The 24846-nt window shown below is 52.1% G+C and overlaps 4 protein-coding genes across 8 annotated transcripts; 2 read left to right on the forward strand and 2 right to left on the reverse strand.

Annotated features, from left to right (window-relative positions):
* The first annotated feature begins 744 nt into the window (after positions 1 to 744).
* Positions 745 to 10488, forward strand: NXF1 (nuclear RNA export factor 1). The gene is made up of 21 exons (XM_081062209.1): positions 745 to 947; positions 2439 to 2622; positions 2835 to 2988; positions 3554 to 3637; positions 3742 to 3846; positions 3963 to 4043; positions 4127 to 4196; positions 4324 to 4412; positions 4539 to 4646; positions 4823 to 4932; positions 6760 to 6796; positions 7103 to 7171; positions 7252 to 7307; positions 7440 to 7547; positions 7669 to 7727; positions 7822 to 7937; positions 8065 to 8107; positions 8697 to 8769; positions 9299 to 9481; positions 9949 to 10009; positions 10135 to 10488. Exons 1-21 carry the CDS (start codon positions 920 to 922, stop codon positions 10171 to 10173), a joined length of 1857 nt encoding a protein of 618 aa, XP_080918335.1. The 5' UTR covers positions 745 to 919; the 3' UTR covers positions 10174 to 10488.
* A 111-nt stretch (positions 10489 to 10599) lies between these two features.
* Positions 10600 to 11811, forward strand: TMEM223 (transmembrane protein 223). Its single transcript, XM_081062212.1, has 2 exons — positions 10600 to 10950; positions 11383 to 11811. The coding sequence occupies exons 1-2, from the start codon at positions 10623 to 10625 to the stop codon at positions 11673 to 11675; spliced, it is 621 nt and encodes a 206-aa protein (XP_080918338.1). The 5' UTR covers positions 10600 to 10622; the 3' UTR covers positions 11676 to 11811.
* A 92-nt stretch (positions 11812 to 11903) lies between these two features.
* On the reverse strand, positions 11904 to 14112 carry TMEM179B (transmembrane protein 179B; the record flags this gene model as incomplete). 2 transcript variants are annotated; one of them, XM_081062211.1, is made up of 6 exons in its annotated part: positions 11905 to 12254; positions 12460 to 12538; positions 12697 to 12831; positions 12910 to 13110; positions 13263 to 13344; positions 13926 to 14112. In XM_081062211.1, the coding sequence occupies 6 exons, from the start codon at positions 14110 to 14112 to the stop codon at positions 12093 to 12095; spliced, it is 846 nt and encodes a 281-aa protein (XP_080918337.1). In that variant the 3' UTR covers positions 11905 to 12092. The 2 variants fall into 2 exon arrangements, with proteins under 2 accessions (XP_080918336.1, XP_080918337.1); XM_081062210.1 differs by lacking the exon at positions 13263 to 13344 and having other exon boundaries at positions 11904 to 12254; positions 12910 to 13097; positions 13960 to 14112.
* Positions 14113 to 14140: 28 nt separating this feature from the next.
* TAF6L (TATA-box binding protein associated factor 6 like) lies at positions 14141 to 24239 on the reverse strand. Of its 4 annotated transcripts, none has more exons than XM_081062206.1 (12): positions 23893 to 24236; positions 23309 to 23368; positions 21577 to 21736; positions 21079 to 21165; positions 20280 to 20430; positions 20078 to 20128; positions 19468 to 19562; positions 18092 to 18166; positions 17727 to 17947; positions 17241 to 17373; positions 15051 to 15179; positions 14141 to 14958 (listed from the first exon to the last, which is right to left on the reverse strand). In XM_081062206.1, exons 2-12 carry the CDS (start codon positions 23314 to 23316, stop codon positions 14188 to 14190), a joined length of 1881 nt encoding a protein of 626 aa, XP_080918332.1. In that variant the 5' UTR covers positions 23317 to 23368; positions 23893 to 24236; the 3' UTR covers positions 14141 to 14187. The 4 variants fall into 4 exon arrangements, with proteins under 4 accessions (XP_080918332.1, XP_080918333.1, XP_080918334.1 ...); XM_081062207.1 differs by having other exon boundaries at positions 14143 to 14958; positions 23255 to 23368; positions 24109 to 24239; XM_081062208.1 differs by having other exon boundaries at positions 14143 to 14958; positions 23255 to 23368; positions 23893 to 23958.
* Positions 24240 to 24846: the final 607 nt, after the last annotated feature.

Consider the following 24846-nt stretch of genomic DNA (forward strand, 5'->3'; position numbering starts at 1 on the left):
CATTTTAAATTTCTCCCCCCTCTTCGGCCACTGTTCAGCTGGTGGCCCTGCTAGAATCTTTACCACCCAGTTGACACCCCGTGTGGGCCTAGGACAACACATCCGTTGTGGGTGGGGCGGTTTGTGGAGACGGTTGCTCCGCCACAGCCTGACATGTAGCCTTTCTCATTTGATTCCGCAACTCCTCGGGGGATGCATAGATCAGAAATTCATTTATTTCACAAATACTTGTTGAGTTCCTGCTGTGTGCCAGGCATAGCACTGAGTCAGGTGAAGAAAAAAGCCGTGAATTACTCAAGGTCTCTGCTGCTTGGAGCTTACATTTAGTTTTCTATATCCTGATAATCCATTTTACAGGCGTTGGAAACGAAGGATTGACCCGCAGCCCACAGAGGGCTGAACTGACACACATACTGGCTAAATCCCGCTGGGGGTCTGTGAGCCTTCACCCGCTCGGGGGCCCAGGCCTCCCATTCCTGGGAAGCCCTTCATGTGGCCCCTCTAACCCGCTCCCCTCGGAGTCCTGGGCTTCGGGAGCCTGCCCTCTGCTCCAGCGCTAATTCTGGAGGTGCTGGCGTGGCCGCGGACGGAAGAAAGCGGGCGGCAGGGCGAATGGGCCCCGGCCCTCGAGGCAAGCCCAGGTCTAGCGCGAGCCGGGAAGCGCCGCAGCCCCGCCCCGCGGCCCCGCCCCGCAGCCCCGCCCCGCGGCGCGGCTGCTCGCCCAGTGCGCACGCGCAGCAGTGCGCTCCTCCCCCGGTGGCACCGCCCACTACCTGGGGACGTCGACGGCGCGGCGCTCTGGGCCAGATAAATGCGGCGGCGCCGGGCGGAGGGTCGCTTCGACCTGGATCGCCTGGGCGTTCTGACGATTGGTGGCGTTGTGGCCCGCGCCTGAGCCCGCCCTGCTTTTCGCTGTGCCATGGCGGACGGGGGGAAGTCATACAACGGTCAGTGTTGTCTCCGGGAGTGGGAGCGGGGCGATCTGGGCCCCGGGTGGGCGGCGCTGGCCTAGGCCGCAGCCCTGGGGCTGGAGGCCGCGAGGGGCCCGCGTCCGCGGAGAGCGGTGGAGGCGCGGGTCTGGGGCGAGGCAGCCCCGGGGGTCCCACCGGACTCGGAGGTGGGAGCCCGAGTTGTTGACTCCGGAATCCTGGCGTTGCGAGGAGCTGCGGCTCGGAGCCGGTGGTTCGGCCGTGGGGTGACGAGATTCCTTTGAACTTCGTGGGTGGTGGATCCCTGTCATTTCAGTTTGGCGGCCAGACTCTCTTTAATGTGAGTCAGTGCCCTTCTCCTGAGCTACCTGTGCCCTATTTTCTATCGCGTCCGGTCGGTGTGGCCCCCTTTCCCTGCGGCTTTGGCTTAATATTTTAGACCTACACACCACCTCCATGTTGTAGACCAAACACTATACGGGGTCCAGGGTAGTGGTGTGGAGCACAGGACAGCCGAGTTTTCAGTCCTGAATTGGGTACATCAAGCTTGAGTGAGTTAAACGCTCAGGCCTCGTTTTCCACCCCCTTAATGCAGGTAGAAACAGTACCTACCTCCTGAGTGTGTGTGTGTGTGTGTTAAAATGAGATCATTCATATCAAGGAGAATGGTAGTGCCTGGCACTGGAGAAAGTGGTCAGTGAATGTTAGCTGTGCTTTCTATTCATTTATTCTTTTTTTTTCTAGGGTCATTTCTTGACGTTCATTGTTTGCAGGGTGCGGCGCATTAGGCAGACCTTGTTTGAAGTCATCAATCTTTTTTTTAAGAAACCATTCCTACACACCAGGATTCACAGGGTCATATTCCTAGAGAGCAGTTGAGAACTCGTGGTTAAGCACCCTAGCTGCCATTAGAACCTGCATCTAGAATTTGTCTTCTGAGTGAAGAGACATTTCTGGCCAAGGAAACAAAGAACTCACTCCCAAAACTTCAGAGTTTAAGAACAAGACTTTAAACAAGCCCTTAAACTGGTTACATTTCTAACATACACTGTATAGGCAAAAAAAGCATTGTTTATTGAAAGCAGATGTAATTGTTGTAGTTGCTTGGTTTAAGGGGATGGGAGAGGTCACCATTCAAACACTGAATAGGGTTAAGTAGGTTTGAGAGTCCGAGTGAAAGCAGATTTCAGGTGACTTTCGAGGGGTCTGAGTTGTGCCCAGTTCCACTTTTGGGTCGCTCACATTTCCACATTGTGTTTCTCCTCTCTGTACTTCCAGTTTCTGCTTCATTTTTCAAAAGCCCTGCATGGTTTCCCCGTGGTTTTTCCCTTTTTGCTGCCATCCCAACACGGAGGGTTCTGTCTCTGGAAAGGCGGGGGGGAGTTTGCGTGGAGTTAGCCTCTGTAGTTAGTTTGTATCTCATCCAATAGTGCAGCGATACTGTGATTGCGGTGCCACAGCACAGCAGCTGGGCCAGTTCTCTAATTTGTGTTCTGTTCCCAACTCCAGAGCATGATGATCGAGTTAATTTCCCTCAAAGAAGAAAGAAAGGCCGGGGTCCTTTCCGGTGGAAGTGTGCTGAGGGGACCCGTAGGTCTGCAAGAGGAGGTGCTGGCATTCGATCTTCCCACCTTGAAGAAGATGACAGAGATGTGGCAATGAGTGATGCCCAGGATGTTCCCCGAGTACGATAGTGAGTAACCAGTGGATCTGGTTTGAATTTATCGACTCTTACACTACTCTTACTGTTCATGTCGTTTCTCTTCCTACCTACAAGAGTGAGGAATGCCAGGACCAGCTTAATGGTTGAACAGTCTTAGTTGTAGTCCTCATAACAGTGCAGCAAAGACTTTGAGAAGCCATTCCTAGTGTTTATGGCCGGTTTTATTCTCTACTTCCACACAGCAACCCCTATGCTGCACAAACTAACCGTCGGGGCGATAATTGGCACGATCGAGACCGCATTCATGTTACTGTGCGGAGAGACAGAGCTCCTCCTCCGAGAGAAGGGGCTGGCACCAGCCAGGATGGGACCTCCAAAAAGTGGTTTAAGATTACAGTGAGTATCTTGGAAATAGATGGTGTAGGAGAGATGAGAGGCTGGCCTCAGAGTGAAGGTGTTTACCCTTCACACCACAAAATTAGTCTTCTGAGCTGTTTGCTCCAGAGTCAGGTATCCGTCCTTTGGCCTAAGGATCAATGTCTTAGAACCTAAGGGCAGGCGCAGAAAAGGAATAGAAAGGACAGGCATCATGGGGACGAAGGAAAGGCCATCTAAAGGGAAACGGGATAATTGATTGGGAAGTGGAATAACTCCTTTGGATGTCTCCATGTGGCTCAAACTGAGTCGTGGGGGTTGGGGCCCCTTGACTTCTGAGGGGCAGGCAAGGTATAAATAATATCTTGGGACTTTTAGAATCAAACGATTTGATTCTTTTGATGAATAATAAGTATAAACAGACAAAAAGGAGGTTAAGGAATCCATGTCTGACTCTAGTAGTAAAGCTTTAACTGGTGTTTTATTTAGAAAGTCTTTTAAAGCTTGGTAAACTATGTGAAGCACTAGATTGGATCTCCTTTTCAGCCTTAGTTTCATATTATTCCCTGCCCTTTCTCTCATGTAGATTCCTTATGGCAGAAAATATAACAAGTCATGGCTCCTGAATATGATTCAGAGCAAGTGCAGTGTCCCTTTCACCCCCATTGAGGTAAGGCCTGAGTGGCTGGCTGGGCACCAAGGAAAGCGGAGGGGCCAGGCGGGCGAGGGGCTCTGGGCTCCCAAGTCTAATGCTCTTGTTTTCTCTTCTTGCAGTTTCACTATGAAAACACACGGGCCCAGTTTTTTGTTGAGGATGCCAGTACTGCCTCTGCATTGAAGGCCGTGAACTATAAGATTTTGGATCAGGAGAACCGAAAGGTGTGTATAAAGGGCATGGCTGGCTGGGGGTGGAGATTGGTGCTCAGGCCACTGGGTGTTGGTCCTGGGACTGAGGCTTCCTAGAGTTCACCCTGCCGTCCATGTCTTCCCTGCAGATATCCATCATCATCAACCCCTCCCTACCACCCCGCACTGTACAGAACGAACTGAAGCCGGAGCAAATAGAGCAGCTAAAGGTGAGGCAGGCTCTAGTCGTGTGTTTCCACCCCTCCCCGCACACAACCCCAGTGACCACTGAAACCTTGTTCTTCCTCTGTAGTTGGTCATGAGCAAACGATACGACGGCTCCCAAAAAGTGCTTGACCTCAAGGGCCTCCGTTTAGACACAGGTATAGTTCATGGCAGCAATTCCCAGATAGGTGGAGACCAGGGTATCTTTCAGACAGGGAAAGTCAGAGTGGTTTGGTGCTAACGCTGGCCTAGGCAAGCCTTCTCACTTCCCTTTCCTTCCTGAAGATTTGGTGGCCCAGAACATTGATGTCATCCTGAACCGGAGAAACTGCATGGCGGCGACCCTGCGCATCATTGAGGAGAACATTCCTGAGGTGAGGCCTTTGCCCGGTATTAGGCAGGAGGAAGCAGGGTGGGATAGATAGGATGGAGTTGGAGGCAGATTTGTCTCGGATCCCCATCCCTGGTGATACTTCCTCTAAACTCTTCTCTCCCCACAGCTATTATCCTTGAACTTGAGCAGTAACAAGCTATACCGGCTGGATGACATGTCCAGCATTGTGCAGAAGGCACCCAACCTAAAGATCCTAAACCTCTCAGGAAATGTGGTGAGAATTGAGACCTGGCTTTGTTTTGGTTGGGGTGGGCAGAGGGTAGAGAGGACTTGCGTTGTGGTGGCAAGAGGGAAAGGAAGGAATTGAAGAGATGAGGGTGGGGGTAGGGTATGGGGATATGTCTGGCTCTCTTCACCAGGGTCTCTTTCCTGCCTCTTCTCCCTTTGCAGTTGAAGTCTGAACGGGAATTGGACAAGGTGAAAGGGCTGAAGCTGGAAGAGCTGTGGCTTGAGGGAAACCCCCTGTGCGACACCTTTCGAGACCAGTCCACCTACATCAGGTCAGTTGTGGCCTATGTCTCCCCTCCTGGGGACCTTCACCCCCTGGGAGGCTGAGTTAATGCACCCTGACCAGTGCCCGTCTGCAGGAGATGTGCAGCCCTGAGCTGGAACCACCTGTCCTTTGGCAGGATCACGTGCTCCTCCCTTCCGTTTGTCCATATGTCCCAGCTTTGCCCCACATCTCCTTTCTTTTTCACCTGACTACTAGTTTGCTGGTTCTGTGGCCTTTCTCCTTCCTTCCTGAACACAGCCTTTTCTAGAATCTCCCTACCCTTTTGTTCCAGGAAGGGCACCTCCTCTTTTCTACCATGACTGGTGGTGTCTTGTATATTCCCCATACATGGAGCTGTCTTGTGCCAAGAGCCTGGTATCCCTGGGCTGAGAAAGTCCTCTACCCTGGGACTTCCTGCTGATGGGCCGTCCCTCATTTATCCTGTATTGGTCCCTCTTGCCCTTTTGTCAAGAGGGACCCTCTTGTCAAAATCCACTTGCCCATGGCTGTCACCTGGGCTCTCTTGCCCATGATGAGGTTGAGACCTCCTGATGGCTGGTGCCATGCACTCTGTCTGTCTTGCCCAGGGCTGTGAGCTGGGCCCTTCCTGGAGAAGAAACCTGGGTTCCCCAAGAAATGTGACCAGAGCCAGGGCCCCGCCAGCAGGCGAGGGAATCCCAAGGCAGGTGCTGGGCGTGGAGGCCACGGGGGCATAGGTTACCAAGGAGACAGAACTGACCCTCTTGGGGGTGCTGTTCCTCCCTCACTCGCACACCTCACATCACCCTGCTTGGCCCCGGAGGATGGCTGGTTAGCCAGAGACGGGTAAGATTCCTCAGGGAAGGAACAACCTAAGACAGGCACAGTCGCAGAGGGGCCATCGGAGAGAACTTGGGGGCCAACAGAGGTGGGGCACAGACCCTTACCCCCCCAACTTTGTAGGGGCCTGAACCCTCACCCCTTCTGAGGGAGGTCTCCTGCCCCCATGGCTGCTTTGCTTCCCATGCCCATTGCTTCCCACGCCCAGCTCAGGTCGGGACCCAGGGAGCAGACAGAGATCTGGCCAATGGCAACTGCCCTCACAGTAGCAAGGATTTTTCTCCCTTGGATTTCTACCTTGGACCATGGGGTAAAGGGAAGCTGAAGGAAAGGGCTGTGTCAGGGGACCTTCTTCCCTTTTTTTCTCCCTCTTTTTCCTAAGTGCTTCCTTGCCTTGTAGTTCTTTTGCTTTCTCTTTCCTTTTTCTCTCTACTCCCCTCTACCTGCCCATCTCTCCCTTGCTCCTGCCCCATCCTACCTTTTCTCTCTTTCCCTTCTCCTTTTCCTTCTCTCGCTTCCTCCTTTGCCTCCCCTTTTCCTGATCCCCGCCTTGCTCATCTCCCTGCCCCAACATCCTGTGCCATCCCTGTGGTGTGTTTTGGTCTTGGCCACAGCCAGACCTGGCAGAACTGATGGATACCTGTTGAGGCAGCGGAGCCCTTGGGCTCCCACCCCATTCCCTCCTCCCGGGGCTGCACAGGTGAGTAGGTAGAAGGTAAGGGGGGCAGGGAGGGGAAAGAGGTCCTGGGCTTAAAGCCTAGGCTGGGAGTGCTGCATCTGTGGCACTCGGGGTCAGGCACAGAGAAGAGTCAGCTTTCAAGGCAGTCATTTCTGGGTGCCTCAGATGAGGTGGGGAGTGGGGCCATTTTTCTTGGCGCTCAGAGGCTGGGGAAGAGTGAGAGGATAAGCAGGATGGGATGGCCTGTCCCTTGGGTGTTGATGTATTTGCTCCTAGAGCAGCCCAGGAGGCACAGTGGCTCTGAAGCGTCACTCACTTCTGTCCCGTTCTTGACAGCGCCATTCGCGAACGATTTCCAAAATTATTACGCCTGGTAAGTGCATAACTTTTTTTATTATTTTCTAACAAACAGCATCTCTCATCAGCAAGCATGCCTACCTAACATGTTTGTATGACCATTACTTTGGGGACATGGAACCCTTTGAAAATCCAACCAAGGCTACAATTCTTTCCAGAAAAATGCCTGCAGACAAAATGGCATCTATCAGGATTCCAGGACCCTTTCCATGTCTCTTTTACACTTGACCTCTGTTCCCCTACTCTTAGTTTTCCAATCTAATTACTCACCCAGCCTTTTTCCCTCTGGTTTACATTGTCAACTTTCACTTCCTTTTGGCAGGACGGCCATGAGTTACCCCCACCAATTGCCTTTGATATTGATGCCCCCACGATGTTACCACCCTGCAAGGTGAGATAGGGGGACAAAGCTGGAATTTGTGTTGGGAGGAGAATATTGGTTACACGGTTCTAATATCTGTTTGATTCCAGGGAAGCTATTTTGGAACAGAGGCCCTAAAGAATCTGGTCCTGCACTTCTTGCAGCAGTAAGTATCCTGGGGTCCCTGAGGCCGGGCAGAGGTGGGCTAGTCCCAGCACAACTCACTGTTGGGAATTGTTGGGACCCTCTGTGGATCTAGACTATGGAGCAGAGATCTTCCCTTCTGTTTTCCCCATAGGTACTATGCGATTTATGACTCTGGAAACCGGCAGCGACTCCTGGACGCCTACCATGATGGGGCCTGCTGCTCCCTGAGCATCCCTTTCAACCCCCAGAACCCTGCCCGGTGAGTGTCACACCCCAGAACCTGCCCAGAACCAGTTTTTTTTTTTCCAGCAAAAACAGGCCAGCACCTGCTAGTGTGCACGCTGCTCTGACCACTGTCCCCTTTTCCTCTTGTTCCCCAGAAGCAGCTTGGGCGAGTACTTCAAGGATAGCAGGAATGTGAAGAAGCTTAAAGACCCAAGTAAGTGTGTGATATGAGCAAAAGGGGTTGGGAAGGAATCAGTACTGGGGCTCGGCTGCGGAGCAGCCCCTAACCTTGGCTCCTTGGCCTATAGCCCTGCGGTTTCGGCTGCTGAAGCACACACGGCTCAACGTTGTCGCCTTCCTCAACGAACTGCCCAAAACTCAGCATGACATCAATTCCTTTGTGGTAGACATAAGCGCCCAGACAGTAAGCCCTCATTTCTTCCCTGACAGCCTGGATTTGGGAAAGGGGCAGTTAAGAGGCAAGAGGGGCTCAGGCTCTGGCTGGGAGCCTGCAGCTTCTTTTGTAGCTTCTGTTGCTGCTTCTTTTTCAGAACACGTTGCTGTGTTTTTCTGTCAATGGGGTCTTCAAGGAAGGTGAGAATCTTTGGAGTGCTGTTTGAAGAATGCTCTTTCTCCCAGCTAGAGTCTTTCTCAGAACTCTCAGCTTCCCAGCTGCCTTCTCTTCCCTCTTCTTCCCCAACCTCCTGCTCCTGCTCTGCCCCCAAGCTGTCTTCATTTGCCTATCCTCTACCTGTCTTTCCTATCTGGGATATGGGGAAAGCCTGAGGATTAGGACACAGACTTTGGAGTCAGGCACGTCTGAGCTTCCATCCCCACCTTGGTCCGATGTGTCCGTGAGCAATTGACATTACTTCTGAGCCTCAGATTCTTTATACGTAAAAGGGGGTCAGTAATAGCCATCCCATGGTAAATGGAGTGACTTAAGTGCTTGACACGGGGCTTGGCACATGGATGGATGTCCTATCAGTGGGATAATAGTGGTTATTGCTGTGCTTTCCCATCTCTGACCCTCCTCCCCACCTCTGCTCCCCTGTACCCACATAATCATCGGCCTGGCCCACTTAGGGTTCTTTGTATCAAATAAGAGCACGATTTGAGAAGCAGTTTGTAAACATAAAGCATGAGCTACTCTCAGGGCTCGTTGCCATTGTTACCATTGCAGTGGATGGAAAGTCTCGGGATTCTTTACGAGCGTTCACACGGACCTTCGTCGCTGTTCCGGCCAGCATCTCAGGGTAAGTGTTCGGCTTACCACGTGGGGGCCCAGTCCCAGTTCATGGTCAGCATTGTGGGAATTGGAGGGAATGGGGTAGAGTCAGTCCTCAGGGTATTTGCAGAATTTCAGGAAGGTAAGGGAATCAGGAGGAAGCTCACGTGGTGGTGAAGAACTTGATTCTAGCGTTGGACTGGCTGGGGTTTTCAGCCTGGCGCCACCACTTGTAGCTAAGGGCCAGTGTCCTCATCTGAAAATTTGTGTAACTACATATTCACTTTCTGAGTCTGTTGTGAAGGTAAATGGGAGCTAAGCACTGTCCATGGGTTGGGTTGGGGCAGAATGTACAATAATAACAGACTGTTCGGTAGTTGACCCCATCTGTGGAGTCTATGGGTAAGTCCGTATCAATAAAATGACAAAAGGTAATGGCTAAGAGTGGGAGGGGGGACCTTGTATGTACTGAAAGAATCTTGAGTGTCAAGAGTAACGTTGGGGGGATGAGGTTATCTGTGTTTGTCCAGCTATCTAAGGTGCTTTTTGTCCCCAAGGTTATGCATCGTAAACGACGAGCTGTTTGTGCGTAATGCCAGCCCTGACGAGATCCAAAGAGCTTTCGCTATGCCTGCACCCACACCTTCCTCCAGCCCTGTGCCCACCCTTTCCCCAGAGCAGCAGGAAATGCTGCAGGCATTCTCTGCCCGGTCTGGCATGAACCTTGAGTGGTCCCAGAAGTGAGTGCTGGGCATGTGTAGGAATAGGGGTAAACTGAAGTAGGACTGGTAGTGAATAGTGAGTGTGCCTGAAATTTTAATAGCCAAAACTTTTTTATTGCTTAAAAAAAGGACGGTCCATAAAGAAATTTCCCCATGTATAAATTAGCATAACAAAATTTAAAGCTAAAATGAAGTCCCTTTTTATATACTGTTTTGCAATTTACTGTTTTTGCTTATCCAGTTGTCTTCAGTCACTGTAAAAATTATCTTTTGTTTTCTTGGTAACTACTTAATACTCCTTTAGACCATTGTTAGACATTTGGATTTTTGCTACTTTTCCATTTGTATAGATTGTGCAGGAATGTATATAATTGTTGGCCAACTTGGACAAGTATTTCTAAAGAAAGGATTTTGAAGTGGCATTTAGTGATCACAGTGGCTGCATGTTGGTTCTAATTGAAGTGCCTGTTCTTCCCTCGCCCCAGGTGCCTTCAGGACAACAACTGGGACTATACCAGATCTGCCCAGGCCTTTACTCATCTCAAGGTAAAGTTTGGGAATACAATGGCAAAGAGACAGGGATCTCCTGGGCTTTAAGAGGGTCAGGTAATCTGGCAGGACAGGATTGTGGGCCTATCAGGCTCTATACTGATCTTTCATTTTTCCCTAAGGCCAAGGGCGAAATCCCAGAAGTGGCGTTCATGAAGTGATCTCAAGTCATGCCCCAGAAGAAGCCCCTGTAAATAGTCCTTGGATATAGATGTTTCCTTGTCATGGTTGTCGTCTCCTCCTCCTCTCTGGCCCCAAGGACACCCTGTGACTGTGACCCACGAGAGAGGGCTGCTGGATCCCTCTCTTCACCTGCCTTCTGCAAGACTCTGGAAGACTTTCAGAAGATTGAGCCTGGTGCCAGGAAGCCAAAGGTTACTTTGTAGAACTGACACTAAATTACCCGAAGGACTGAGGTGCTTTGTGTACTTATCTCCAGACTCCTCCCTACTTTTTAAGATAAAGAGTGATACTGTATTTTGTGTCCTGCGCACTGGTTTTGGGCCCGCCCCTCTGGTGGAGGGGGTGGGGTGGAGGCTGCCTGCCTCAGGCCAATTGCGGAGATTCGGGGGCGGGGCCTGCCTGCAGGAAGTCCCACCCCGGAAGCAGTATGGCGCCGGCCATGGCGGCACCTGGGAGGCGGTGTCCTGTGCAGCTGCTTGCGGTGCTGCGGGGCCTACCCGCACGCCGAACCCTACACGACGCTACCCCGCCTCGGGATGTGTTGCTTTTCGAACACGAACGAGGCCGCTTCTTCACAGTTCTCGGGCTGTTCTGCGCCGGCCAAGGTGTCTTCTGGGCCTCCCTGGCCGTAGCAGCTTTGGCCCGACCCTCGGTCCCGGCGCGGCCTCCGGACACGGAGTTCCAAGACCGCGGCCGTTGGGATGTGCGCTCCGCGCTGTGGCGCTACGGCCTGGCGGTCGGCTGCGGCGCCATCGGTAAGGCATGGGCTGATTTCCCACTATGGGAATGTGGGGTGGCTGGGCACGACGCTCCCCCCCACCCCCCGCTTAGGCAATGAGAGTAAGGGGCTCCGTAACCCCCAGGATGAGGGTGGGCAGGCCACCCACTATAGGAGCGCGAAACACTGGAGATGGAAGTCCCTGAGCGCCAAGCCCTCGGATAGGCGTAGGCTGAGGTCTTCCTCTCACTGCGACCTTGACCAAGTGATTTCACCCCTGGACCTGTCTTCCCGTCTTTAAAATGGGGATGGACATCTATTCAAGTTGTTGGGAGGAACTAGTAACAAAATTCTGGGGTATAAGAGGAGCTCAATAAATGTTACATCATCACCATTTGTTTTTGTTCCGTACTAGAAGGGTTGTTCCCTCTCCAGTGAAAACCCTCACCCCAATCTGCTCTTCCTGCAGGTACTCTGGTACTTGGTGCTGGTCTTCTCTTTTCCCTCCGCTCTGTGCGTTCAGTGATGCTACGGGCTGGGGGGAAGCAGGTGACCCTCACCACTCATGCCCCCTTTGGCTTGGGTGCCCATTTCACCGTTCCCTTGAACCAACTTTCCTGCATGGCCCACAGGGGTGAAGTCCCTGCCATGTTGCCTCTGAAGGTTAAAGGCCGGCGCTTCTATTTCCTCTTGGACAAAAGTGGACATTTCCCCAACACGAAACTCTTTGACAGCACTGTGGGTGCATACCGTAACTTGTAAAAAAACAACCTTGGGACAGTCACCCCTCCCAGAGGGGAATAAAAACTGAACCTTAGGGATGGGGTGACACAAGGTGACCCAAGATTCACGAACAGCAAATAAAAACAGCCATCCCAAGGTCAGCTACCTGAATATACCTCTAAGTTTGATCCATGTCTGTTTAGCCTTTACTCTTTCCTCCCATCCACCTACCTACAGTGCTTTAATATGAAGAACTCAGTACCAACATGAAGGAAGAAAGGAATATATTTTGGTACAAAAACAGCTGTAGGAAGAGAGGTGGAGGGGACCTGTTGTCATATTTCCCTTATGGAGGAAAAACTGAGGCTCCCAGCATAAACAGGGCCAAGTGGGGTAAGAGGATTGCAGGCACTTGGGCACGGAGTCTATGGCTGCAGGAAGCACTCTGGTTACTCTTCAGGAATGGGAAAGGCGTGGCCCAAAGAGAGCATCTGTTTCAGAGCTCCACTCAGAGTCCCCACTCTCCAGAGGCGGGTATGGGGTGGCTTCAGACTTCCACTGCACGACCTGGAGCACCAAGACCATACACCACAATACCAGATTGACCCAAGAAGAGTTCTGTGGGAGACAGGGACAGGCATGTGAGGAGTGAGGTGATCTCAATCCATTTCCACCCACATGACTCTAATCTGTTTGCTGTCAGGCTGAGGAGCCCTTCAGCTCTTCAGCCTGTCACTGATGGGCACCGTTACAACTACAGATGTTGCTATGAATCTGTGTATCCCTGGGTCTCCACCCAGTCTTTTATATCCCAGGACCTCACTTCAGCATTGTGCAGGTTGGAGTAGAACTGCAGAGCGGTTCCAGGGGGTGTCCATGGAATTTTCTGGGCTTCAGAGCAGCTGTGAGGTCAAAAAGACAGTTGTTGAGACGGAATATACCCCAAACACTCCTATGCTTGGGTGCCCTTCGAGATGAGAACCGATATGGATAAAAAGGGATCCCTTTGCCAAGGGAAGGTACTCAGCCCCAGCCAGGCTTCCCTTCCCCCTCCCATTACCTAATAGTAGCGTTCAGGGAGGTGATGGACTTGCAGAGAGAACTGGTGCCAAATCGGAGGACACAGGCAGACACTAAGACCAGGAAGATGGCTATCGCTGAGATGGCCAGTGCAACACGAAGCCCTATCCGGCCTCTGAGGAGGGAGAACAAGCCTTGTAGTTGAGGTGGGACTCGTCCTACCTCAGCCCCTGGCCATAAGTGGGAAAGTCACCTGTGGGAGTCCTCGATGCAGCTGCTGTAGACCCAGAAGAGCAGAAGCAGGAGACAGTAGAGAGCCAGGAGGCCAGAAGCCCCAGCCACAAAGTAGCAGAGGGAAGGAGGTGAGGGTCGGGCTAAGGCCAGGGAGGAGCGATTCAGGGAGACCACACCATACAAAGGACAGCTGCCACTGAAGGAACCCTGTGGAGAGAAGCTGCTGAGTCCTAATTTTCAGGTTAGTCCCTCTAGATGCAGGCTCATGGCAGGTGTTAGGGATAACATAGGCCAGGGTCACACTAGGAAGTTATTTGTGTACTGTGGTTCCCCATTTCTGGGCCAGGAGAGGCCTTGCTGGGGAAATAAAACCTGCAGTGGCCAGGATCAGGAAATAGGCGGTGGTTATAAAATACATTGAGCTTCAGAGGTGCCTTACAAGTTCTGGTCTCCCCTGTGCAGAAATCCTAGGATAAACCCAGTACTTAGGTAACGTAACATCATGTGCGATGCTTCCCAATCTGTAACTTAGTGCCTACTTTATAGGCATTAAATGAGCTTATGTTTACTAACAAAATTGCCTGGCTGGCGTAAACACTCAGTGTAAATTATTGGCTTCTGTTTTATGTAAGCGTTTTCCACAGCGATATTTTGTCATTTAACACACTGTGTTGCAATCGTGTGGTAGCGTGACCATCTCCACTACACTATGCTTTATTTCTTGGCGTAGCTCACTCAGCACAGTAGTGTCTGATTTCAGGACGAAGGCAGGGCCTGGGCCGACTTGTTTCAGAACCAGGGTAAGGTTATGCAGCAGAAGCCACGAGACCGGGCTGTGTCTGGCGCTGTCAGTGACTCCAGAAGACTCGTTCTTTTGCCGAGGGAATGACTGAAGCATGTCCCGGGCAGACGGAGCCACAGACCGCCATCAGCATCCCTGCATTTCCGCCGCCCTGCGCCCGCCGGCCCGGCCCGCAGAACGGTGGTCTCGTGCCAGGCCCGGCCCGCCCCGCGCCTGCCCACCCGCCCCGCTACCCCGCCCCGCTACCCCTTCCCGCCGCCGCCGCACCTGGGTCCGCGTCAGCGCCGCGGCCGCCACGGCCCCGCACAGGAAGGCGGCGGCGAACAGCGCGAGCTCGGCGCGCTGCAGCCAGGGCAGCGCCATGGCGCCCTCGCCACCAGGAAACGCGGCCGCCAGACAACCGCCCAAGCCCCGCCGCATCCGGCGCGACCCACGAGCGAGCAGACTTCACTTCCGGGCGCGGGATTTATTTACACGCGCAGGAGGCGCGCCGCCTCAGAGCGGCAGGTACAGCGAGTAGTCCGACAGCGCCCAGCGGCGGGCCGGGCGCCCGGTGCGGCCGATCATGGGCAGCTTCTGCACGTAGCGGGACGCCGGGCTGGGCCCGTACGGCGCGGGGAAGGCAGTCTGGAAGAGGCGCCCGCGGCACCGCCGCCCGGCTTGCCGTCCGGCGATGATGAAACGGAAATGGGGGGCGCCGCGCGGGGCGAAACGGCTCTTCTGGAAGACGTCGCGGGTACCGGCGCCCGGGCCCTGCTGCCGGGGCGCCCCCCGCGCTCGGTGCACTCGCGGCAGCGGCCTGTTCTCAGAGGCGGCGGGCGCAGAGGCTGATGGCGGACCGCTGCCCCGGGGGCTCTCGTCGCCGTGCGGGCTGACCATGGCGTTGGCCGTCAGCTGCGGCATCTTCCGCACCGAGTCCGGGGCGGCAGCCGGCTCCTTCTTGTCCCCCGGCGGCCTGGGGGCCGTGGGCGCAGGCTGACCTGTGCCAAAGCGGGTGGCCAAACTGTCACCGAAGAAAGTGTAGAGCTCCCCGTAGATGTCTGCCAAGGTCACCGAAGGAGCAGGTTCCTCCGGCCCCGCACCTCCCGGTGGCAGCGGGACGCCAGACCCAAAGCCTGGCTCTGCGCTGCCCCCAGAAGGAGACTCCTGCAAGAGAAGGCTGTCCCAGGGCAGGTCGTCCCAACGCCGGCACCCCCTGCCGCCTGGGCCACCCTTGCTGGGCTCTGCTGCCTGTGCCTTCATCTTCAGCAGTCGCTCTACGGCCACCTGTAAGAGCAAAGGGATTGGGAGACACAAACATCAAGTATTCCAGAGTAAAGCCGGCTGAGCTCATGCAAGGAAGGGGGGCTGGCACTCACCAGAATAGCTCCATAGACTTTGTGCCCATCTGCTTTAACCTGGGCATTAGATACTGAATAGTCATCTAACACAGCCTGCAGATTTGTCCAGTAAGTGGACAGGTGTGGGTACAGGACTCGTTCTACTGCCTGGAAGGGAGAGAAGGAATGCAGTGAGTGCCTCTTTGTGGATCATTGCCTCTCAAGAACGCTTTCCCATGAAAGACCTGCTTTTATCTATGATACAGGACAATGCACAATCCTAAATTTCCTGCTTGGCATACTCAGCCAACATTTACTTGGAACCTACTGTGTGCCCAAGACTTCACTAAGCCCTAGGAATAAATTACCAGGTACAAAGACAACAAAGTAACCCCACTATCACTGACATAAGGGCCAAGAATGCGTATGTGATACGTGACACCCAGCACTAACAACAATAGTTTGCCAACGGCTACTCTATACAGTCAATAAGCAAGTACTGTCCTCACTTAAACTGGGACTCAGTTCAAACCACAAAAACAACAACAGATCAGAGACCTGCACCTTGATTATATAATTTTAAGTCCTGTGATTAATTTGGGGAAAGCAATTAAGACTTCACAAAGGAGGTGACATTTTTGATGGGCTTTGATGGGTAAGCGTTTTTTGGTTAGTCATCACTGCTTGAGGATTTGAAAATGTTGACAAAATTGACAAGCTCCTAGCAAAACAATTTTTTTGCTGACTCAAGATATATGGAAGCTTAAATAATTCTATAACTCTGGTAGTTAAAAATTTAACCACAGATAAAACGTCAAAATTTGCAAAGTCTACAGATATTCAATCTTATTAAAACCAATATAAAAAAGAAATCCTCCCCACCTCATTGTATGAAGTCAGTATAACCCTGATCCTAAAACCATACAAGGACATGAAAGGAAACACGAGTGATTTCACTCATGAATATAGATAAATATTTGAAAAATTTAGTAAACCCAACAGTATATAAAAAATGCATTATATTCCAATAAAGTTTTGGATCTTTCTAAAGACTACATACCATAACCAAACTGAGTTTATTCTAGAACTGTAAAAATGGTCTACTATTAGAAAATCTATACATACAACTAACCACATTAACAGATAAAAGCAAGAAACCTGACGATCAATTCAAAACGTACAGAAAAAGCATTTGATAAAATTTCAACACAAATTAATGATAAAACTAAGAATGTAATTTTCTTAATCTGAGAAAGGTTATCTATAAACACAAAGTAAACAACAGCCTCAGTGGGAAAGGTTATTAGCACTTCCTTTAAAATTGGAAATGAGACTAGGTTGCCCATTATCATCATATGTAAAATGATATTAGTGGTCCAGGCAATGAATAACAAAGGGATTAGGTTTAGAAAAGACGAAATAAAACTGTCATTATTTGCACATAGATCTACATTAAAAACCCCAAAGAATCCACAGACAGAAATGACAGTTTAGTACAGTAAATGAATCAATACACAAATCAATTCTTTCTATATGCCAATAAGAAATTAACACTGTGAAAAGAAGATACCATTACAACAGCATCAAAGAACAAAAGGCTCTAGAACTAAATTTAATAAAGTATGTGTAGGTTCTCTTCAGAGAAAATTATGAAAGGATTCTGAAAGACAGTGAAAAACCTTAAAAAATGAGAAATTATGACATTTGTAGAAAAGATTTAGTATCATTGAAGAAGTCAATTCTCCCCAGAACTGATCTAATAATTCAATGGAATTCCAGTAACAATCTCAATGACAGCAAAAGAATTTACTCGAGGTAGGCAAGAGTGATTCAGCAGAAAAACGCATTCATATAACCTGTCAAATTATCAGATGCACAGGAATTTGATAATCTCTACAGATGCTAAAAAGGTTGTGACAAAGCTCAGTATCTAGTCATGTTTAAAACATAGTCAACACAAGAATTGAGGATTAGTTCCTTAACATGATAACACAGAATGGGCGGGAACTTATGAAATGGTGGTATATTAATATCTGCCGTGCTTCTGAAATGATAAGACGTAGTTCTATATAGTAAGTCAGTCTGTCACTGAGCCTGGCCTACGGCAAGACCTCAATACACGATGGCAGTAAGCATATACCCTTTTTATGATGAAAGATACCCAAATGCTATTTTTCCAACTACAAATGGGAGCTCTTATGGCTCTGTGAGAAAGGCCAGGGTCCTCACCTTCCAGCCAAGGGCATGCAGCCCCACCACAGCCCCATAGTGAGAGCAGAGAGGCCGCACAGGGTCTGCCAAGACCTTCTGCAGGGAGAGCAGGATCTGCTGATAGAGACCACTTACAAGGTCCCCATGAGTCCTGTGGGAGCAACACTCGGTCAGAGAGGGACGAGGCACGGCACCACCCAACATGTTGCAAGTCACAGCACAGACAGAAAACAGCACTTGTACGGCACACTGGAGTAAATGAACGAGGTAGCTGGGGGTGACTGGCCCCGGCCCTGAAGGCTGAAGGACCAAACCCTTGAAACCTTTGTCAAATGTGTAGAATCACAGTGTGCCACGGCACATTGACCGGGAAGCTCTAAGGGAAGGGGCTCCTGAGCACTCAACATATGGCCTCAAAGCCAGAAGTCTCACCCCACCTCCCCACCCAACCCACTCAGCTCTCAGCCGTCCCACCCTGTATTCAGCTCTCGGCCCAGTGGCTACCAGAAGATGTGACTGAGAAGGAGGGCAGCGCCATCCCGCAGAGTCCAGTGGTCATTCAGGGGGTTGATGGAGGCAGCCAGTGGCTCCAGGACACAGTAGAGGACACTGCCCACCAGGGAGCGGACATAGGGCCCCAGACAGAGGTGTGGGTTCCGAACCAGGCTCCGTGCCACTTGCAAGAGCCGGTGTAGCTGCTCCAGGTCGTGGCTTACAGATTTTACCTGTTAGGAGAAGACGGTAGCTTAGGGGGACACGAGGGTGCACAGGGGCCTGCCGTTCTGATGGCCCCTGCCATGAGCCCTACAAGCTGCTGGGTCATCTCCTCCCTACAAAACTTTCTCCCCCACCCCAGCCCGGTCACTTACCCCACTGACCACATAAACAAAGTAAGGCAGGAGTGCTGCAATCTTGGAGTTGGTCTGCAGGTCCTGGAGAGCAATCTGAAAAGGAAGGGGCCAGTCTGCACTGGGTCCACCAGCCCCAAGTAGAAACCGATATTTTTTTTAAAGGATACTTTATCACTCATGTACGAAGGTTTCCAATGTTCATATTCTTTGATTCAGCAATTCAACCTCTATAAATTTAACCCAAATTTTTTTTTTTTTATGGCTGCTAACCCAAATTTAATCTACTACAAAAGAAACGCACTCACATACCCACACACAGCAGTGTCTGTAACAAAAAACTGAATACAATCTAAATGGTCAACATATTTTTACCTGAGAAAAGCAGTTCTTCTAAAACCAGATGTTTACATAATACCACTTTGATTTATACTCATCGTTTACACACAGAAAAGAAAGGTGAGGGTGACTCTACGGGAGACTGTCACTTTCTACTTTGTAAGTTTTTACGGTATAGTTCTTCTCGAATACACATATATGCTGGTATTATTTTTATAAGCAGAAAAAAGATATCAGAGTAAGTAAAGGAGTAAAACCATCTTAGCCCCAAACCTCTGCCACCTGTGCCCTCCAAACTCCTCAGGATAAAGATCCCAAGCTTCAGCTCTGTGAAAGCGGACAACAGGCTTGTGAGGAAGGAGCTCAGCTCCCAGCCCCGCATCCAGCCCCTGCACTGTGCCTGGGGAACAGGAGCCACGCTTGCAAGAAAGGAATGTATGGTAGCAACATTCCTAATTTTCAGGGGAAATAACAGCAGCAGCCAGACATGTGGAGAGTGGAGGATGTAAAACCCTCAGAGAGAAGCCATATGGTTGAGCAGACCACCAAACTAGCTCTCACCTGGCTCTGGACAGAAGAGGACTGACCACGGGTACTGTCCAGCAGGCCCTGTGGAGCCCCAGAGGCTAAAGCAGCAGGGGCTGGTCTGAGGCCTGGGGACTAAGGACTGAATAGCTAGTCTCAGAGCAGGCCTGGCCATCCTGACCTGGCTCCTCCACTTCGTCTCCTCTGCCCTGCCCCCTCTCAAGTCCAGGCAAGCGGAAGCTGCAGCGTGAATACCCAGGTCAACAGATACTCCAAGAGGAGGCTCTGGAATTAAGGTGTGGGGAGACTGATCACCTGCTGAGCTGCCCGTTTCCCTAAGGAACAGGATTCCTCCTAGAGTAAAAGGGGAGTCAGCACCGGAGGAGAGCCTGCCTCAGAGCGCCCGCTGCCCCTGAGGACAGCTTGCACGCACATCGGTCAGTGTGGAGAGGACAGGAAGTAGGCATCTGAAAGCATTTCACAGGAATTCAAAAGCGGGAGTTTGTGTCCCAAATTCGGACCCACTTGCTCACCTTCATCAGCTGTGGATCATCCCCCAGTACGGCCCGAGTCACTTGCTGGTAGTACTTAAGGAGGTCATCGGTCAGTGAAGACACAGCGCTGGGTACTGCGAGACCATGGGCAGGAGGTGGTCAGGGGGACGGCCCAGCCCTCTCTCGGGGCCTCCCCTGCCTGCTCCCCCACAACCGCCATCCCCACGCCCAAGGAGCCCATTCAGAGGGGACTCCCGGAGCACAGCCCCTCTGAGCAGCTGTACAAGCTCTCTACTCCTCTGTGCTCTTTACGCCGCCTCCCACCCCTCCTCTGCCAGACAGATAGTTTTTCCTGCTCAGTTCTCAAGCCCCAGCTCTGCTCAACAGACCCTGGATGTGAGACATCTCCACTCAGGGACACCAGCATGCTGCCCAGACTTCCATGCTAGCACCCAACACATGGCATCGTGACTGCTTACAAGTCTGGGCTTCCATCTCCAGCTCTGATCCCTCTGGGCAGGGACCAGTGCCCACTCAGAACAGGGTGTTGGTAAATACTTGTCAGATGAAGACCCCGGGGTACACCACCCTCACCTGCTAAAGGGAGTTAGGTCCAACCAGAGAGCCCATTCCCCACACTATCCCTTACCCGATCCTTGAGGTGCCAGGTTCCCTTTGCCATCTAGGTAGGAGACGTGAACTAAAACCAGAGCAGAGAGAGGATCAGCCTGGGGTTTTGCCCCTTATAGCACCACGCACCACACTGAGTTCTGCCCCATCCACGAGCCAGCCCATCGCCACTCCTCTGACAACCCAGCTCTGTCCCCACCACGCAGGACCCCAGCAGTCACCTCTCACAGCCGTCTCGGCACAGCCTTTGGGGATATTGGTGGCCAGGGCCAGCTCGACCAGGTTCACCTCTCGGTCCTCAGGGAAATAGAGTTCCCCCTCCCTGGCGGCGCGCAGAGGCAACACCTCCTGGGATCCGTAACCACACACGGCCTGAGCAAAGAGAGGATCGGAGAGCAGGCTGACTCCAGGGCGGGGGAGGTGCTCTCTGGTCGGGGCAGGGAGCCCACGTTTGAGGTACGTCCAAGAGTCCGGAGAAGTGGGGATGATGTCCGGGGCTTCAGGCCCATTGCTGGGAACATCCAGTGCTGACTGCATCAAGGGGCAGAACGTGGTCCCTCCGCCCAGATCCACAACGGCTCTGAGCCCACTCCCCACACTGCTGGTCCTCCTCACACTCACCCAACTAGAAAAACACTGCTGTCTTCTAAACATGACCTCCTTCCCTTCACTCCCTGTCCCAGAACAACTATGCAGGACGCTAACACCCACACTGTGCTCAGGCTCCTCCCTCACCCAAAATGCCTCCTCTTTCCCTTAGTCAATCCTCCCTTTAAGGCCGAGCTCAAGTCCCATCTCTTCCAAGAAGCCTTCCTTAACCTCCTGGCCCCTGTGGCCTCCTGTCCCTCTTTTCTGAACTCATAGGCCTTAGGGGCCTGAGCCAGGCACCCGGTCCTGCGGTTGCTGTGAGCTCACTTCCTGTGGCATTTGATCTTCATGTCTCACTGCATTGCCAGCCCTGAGCCAGGCATGGAAGTGGGCTCATGCCAGCTAAGCCTCTGTAATCCATGCTCCACTCACCTCCACGCTGCTCCATCTGAGGGCCCTGTTGAAATCCTCGACAGTCAGCTTCCGGCGTTTGGTGTGTTTCATGAATTGAGAGCTATTCTGGGAGGGGAAGAACAGAGTCAGGGGACAGCGAGCAGGAGGGTCAGGGCCCCTAGTGCAGAGAGGCAGCCTGGGGAGGAGGCAAAAAGGACAACAGACCAGCTATCAGAAAGCCTAGATTCCAGCTCCACTCTTATGCAGACAACCCCCAATGTCATGGTCTTTCTCTGGGCCTTGGTTTCCCACATGCAGAATGTGAGTATGAATCTACTTGGCCCGCCCAGTGGGGCTGTTGTGAGGAGCACATGAGAAAATGCAAGTGCTGTGTTTGCTGGAAGCCCACTTAGCTAGAAGGGGAATTCTGGGAAGGGCAGGACTGCCTCCACTGTATTCCCTCAAAGCACAGATCCATTCGGTGAATGAACCCTTGTGGGAAGGACAGTTGGGGGTACTGGAGTGGAGGGAACATACCTGCGTGGCCTCTCTGAGGCGGTAGCACACATCCTCTGCGAGCAGGGCTGCCACCTCATCACTCAGCTCCAGGCCCGTGCTCTCTGCCATGAGCCGGACTGACTCCCGGGGGATCTCCACAAACCGCCGCTCTTCTCGCTCCGACATGGCCCCGGTGGAGCTAGGAGCGGGGAGGGAAGGTTTGAAAAGCCACCCTTCCCTCTCAGAGCCCAGAGCCTGACTCAAGGCACTCTAAACCGGTCTTGCAGCTCTGGCTCCGGAATCTCAAACAAGGAGCCACAAAGGCTCTCAGTGTCCAGCTGGGGAAACTGAGACTCAGAGCAAGAAACAGACTTGAGCTGGGCCACAGGGGAGACAACAGTGACGCCTGAGGAAATGCCTGGTCCTGGGGTCCACAGAGCTCAGTCCCAGCCCTGCCCTACCACTTCCTATGTGAATTTAGCTGAGACCTTCATCAGTCTGAGCCCTGGTGTCCTAAACTGCCCTGCCAAACTCACAGAGTTGCTGTGAGGATAAAGTGAGATAATGTATAAGAAAATCAGGGACGAGAACACTACACAAATGGAAGACGTTACCATCGTTCATTATAAACAAAAACTTCATGCCTTCTTCCGTTTGATTCTTGCTACAACCACTATGTACTAAACCTTGATGAAAACACGACTTTTATCCTGATATTCCCTTGCTTGAAAATCTTCAATACTTCCCCACTGTGTATAAAAGGAAAGTCCAAACTCCTGGGCTTGACATTTTGTGTTTGGTCCCAAATCCCCACAGCTGTTCAAGCGGATCCCTTCTCCCAGTAAGACCAGTCTGGTGCTTTCCAGCCTGCCTATGCCTCACCACCAGCGCTCAGGCTGGTCTGTCGCCCTGTCTACTCCAAACCTCCACCCGCTCCTCTTTGCTAAGGCAAATCCAGTCACTCCTTTGAGGTCTTTCTGTCCCATATGCCATCTGGGACTATCAGACTTTTAGTGGTTAGGTTTTTGCCCATGTGTCTGGTCTTCCCCAGTTTGGCTGCAAGGTCTAAAAGCACAAACCTGTTCTTCTGTTCACAGGATACGGCAGACTAAGAACTCAGTAAAAAAATTGCAGCTGTGACGGACTTCAACACACACCCATGAGAAGGTAGGCCCCCATGAGGCATCAGCCCCACCAGCAACAAGGCCAAGTTCTACTGTGATCCACTCAGGTGCTGCCCCACTACTCCTCTCTAGCAGGATTCACTGGGTCACCAGGGACCTCCAGGTTCCTAAATCCAACGGGCATCCTACCTGGCCTCCCCACATTTCTCCCAGTGGCTCCCCACTGCCTTCGGAATAAAGAACAAACCTGTACCATGGGTCCAAGGCCCTGAAGTATACCTACTTCTGCTATTCCTCTTCCTACTCTCTTGTTTTCTGCATTCCCATCTGTTGCCTCTTTCCATTTCCTCAAAACACCTTATTTCAGGACCATCATGCATTCTGTTTTCTCTACTTGAAATGCTTTCCTTCACCTCATCCACCCTCAATCCTTCTGTCTAATGACTGCCTAGTCGTTCCTTCAGATCTCGGTTCACGTGTCAGTTGCTCAGGGAAGTCTTCTCAGACCCCCACAATGTCCCAGGACTTTGCCTTTAAAGCAGTTATCACGGTTTGTAATTATATATTTGTGAAACTTTTTGATTAACACCTACCTCCCCACTAGATTGTAAGCTCCATGCTGGCAAGGATCATGCCTGTTTGCTCACCTTTGCATTGCCAGCGTTGGGCACAGTATCAGCACATAAGACGCCCTCAATACACGCTTGCTGAAAAAACAAAGAATAGCTATTTTTCTAAGCACGCGCCATGCCTGAAGCCCTGAGCTAAGTGTTTTATACCGCTGACACCTCATTTTATCCTCATTAACAATGAGATGGGTATTATGTAAGTACTGTGTCTATTTCACAGCCAAGGCGGTCAAAGCTCAGAGGGGCTAAATGTGAAATGATTTGTCCAAGGCCATCCAGCAAGCACTAAGTAAGGAGCAGGGACCCACACTCTCGTCCTAACCGCCAGGTGCGGAGGGCTGTGTGCGGAACAAGGCCTGGATTCCCAGCCCCAAAACCTGGCGTTGGAGACCCGCCAATAGGTAACTGTTAAGTTTCTCTTGCCCTATCTGTAAAATGGGAGCATGAAGTCCTGCCCAGCGAAGGCGCGGTGGGAGCTTCCCTATTATGTGCCCACATGAAGACCCACAAAGTCCGGCCTCGGACCAAGGTCTCTTCTTCCTCAGCCTCCCCTCCGCATCCTCAGCCACCAGCCACAATGGTAAGGAGGCGTGGGAACTGACCTCTACCGGCCTCCGCGAAGCGCATCCTCCCACCCAGCTTCACTCATCCCAGATCCAGAGGTTGTGGGGCGCGGTGGAGGAGGTCAAGGGTTACCGATCTTGGGTCACGTGGTCAGCGAAGGGGGCGGGCCCCCAGCGGAGCGGGTTCTAAGGCTAGTGGGAGCACGCAGTCCGCAGCAGGACAGGGAGTCCTTGAACTTGCTAAGTCTTGCTCACCTGAGGGCTCCTGTGCGGCGAAGGAGGCTACAGAGGCGGCCGCGACCCCGGCACCGGCAGCAGCAGCGACAGCGGCGGCTCGCAGTCACCCAGCTCACACTAATTCCCTCTCTGGGCGCCTAGGCCCCGCCCTCCACGAGCACAGCCAACCGGAGAGCACCTTGCGAAGTTCCCGCCCTCCAGGGGGCTTCCAGTCACGCGATTGGCCACGGTGAAGGTACTGTGAAAGACCCAGGCGCCGGGGTCACATGACGCTAAGATTTGCGCTTCTTAAAGCAACAGCTCTTGGGAATTTTGGGAGTAAGTGGGCATGGTTTGGTGTACGTTTTAATAACCGTGTTCTCAAGGATAGCGTCCCCATTCCCTTGGTCATGTCTGCTTGTGAGTTCCCGAGCACTTACATTTGCGCGACGGCAGCAAAGCTGTAGATTTTGGTATCAGACAAGTTTTCCTGCCCCCCTTAGCGGGGCTCAACTTCACCACCCCATCACCTGCCACTTTCCCTTTCCAAAAGGATGGATGGGGCTCCTGGTAGGTAGGTAGGTATGCTCTGCGGGTAGAAGGGTCTGCTGACTGGGCCACAACCACGTGCAGTCTCCAGACTCCAGGGCTCTGCTCATTGGGGCACCCTATCGCGTATCTTCCCCTGTTCCCGTCCAATAAGCCAAATATAAGCCCTCACCTGCCTCGCAGACTTCCTTGACTGTTTTACACGCACACATTTTCCCGAACTCGGGC

Source organism: Rhinolophus hipposideros, assembly GCF_964194185.1.
Source record: "Rhinolophus hipposideros genome assembly, chromosome: 10".
Classification (NCBI taxonomy): domain Eukaryota; kingdom Metazoa; phylum Chordata; class Mammalia; order Chiroptera; family Rhinolophidae; genus Rhinolophus; species Rhinolophus hipposideros.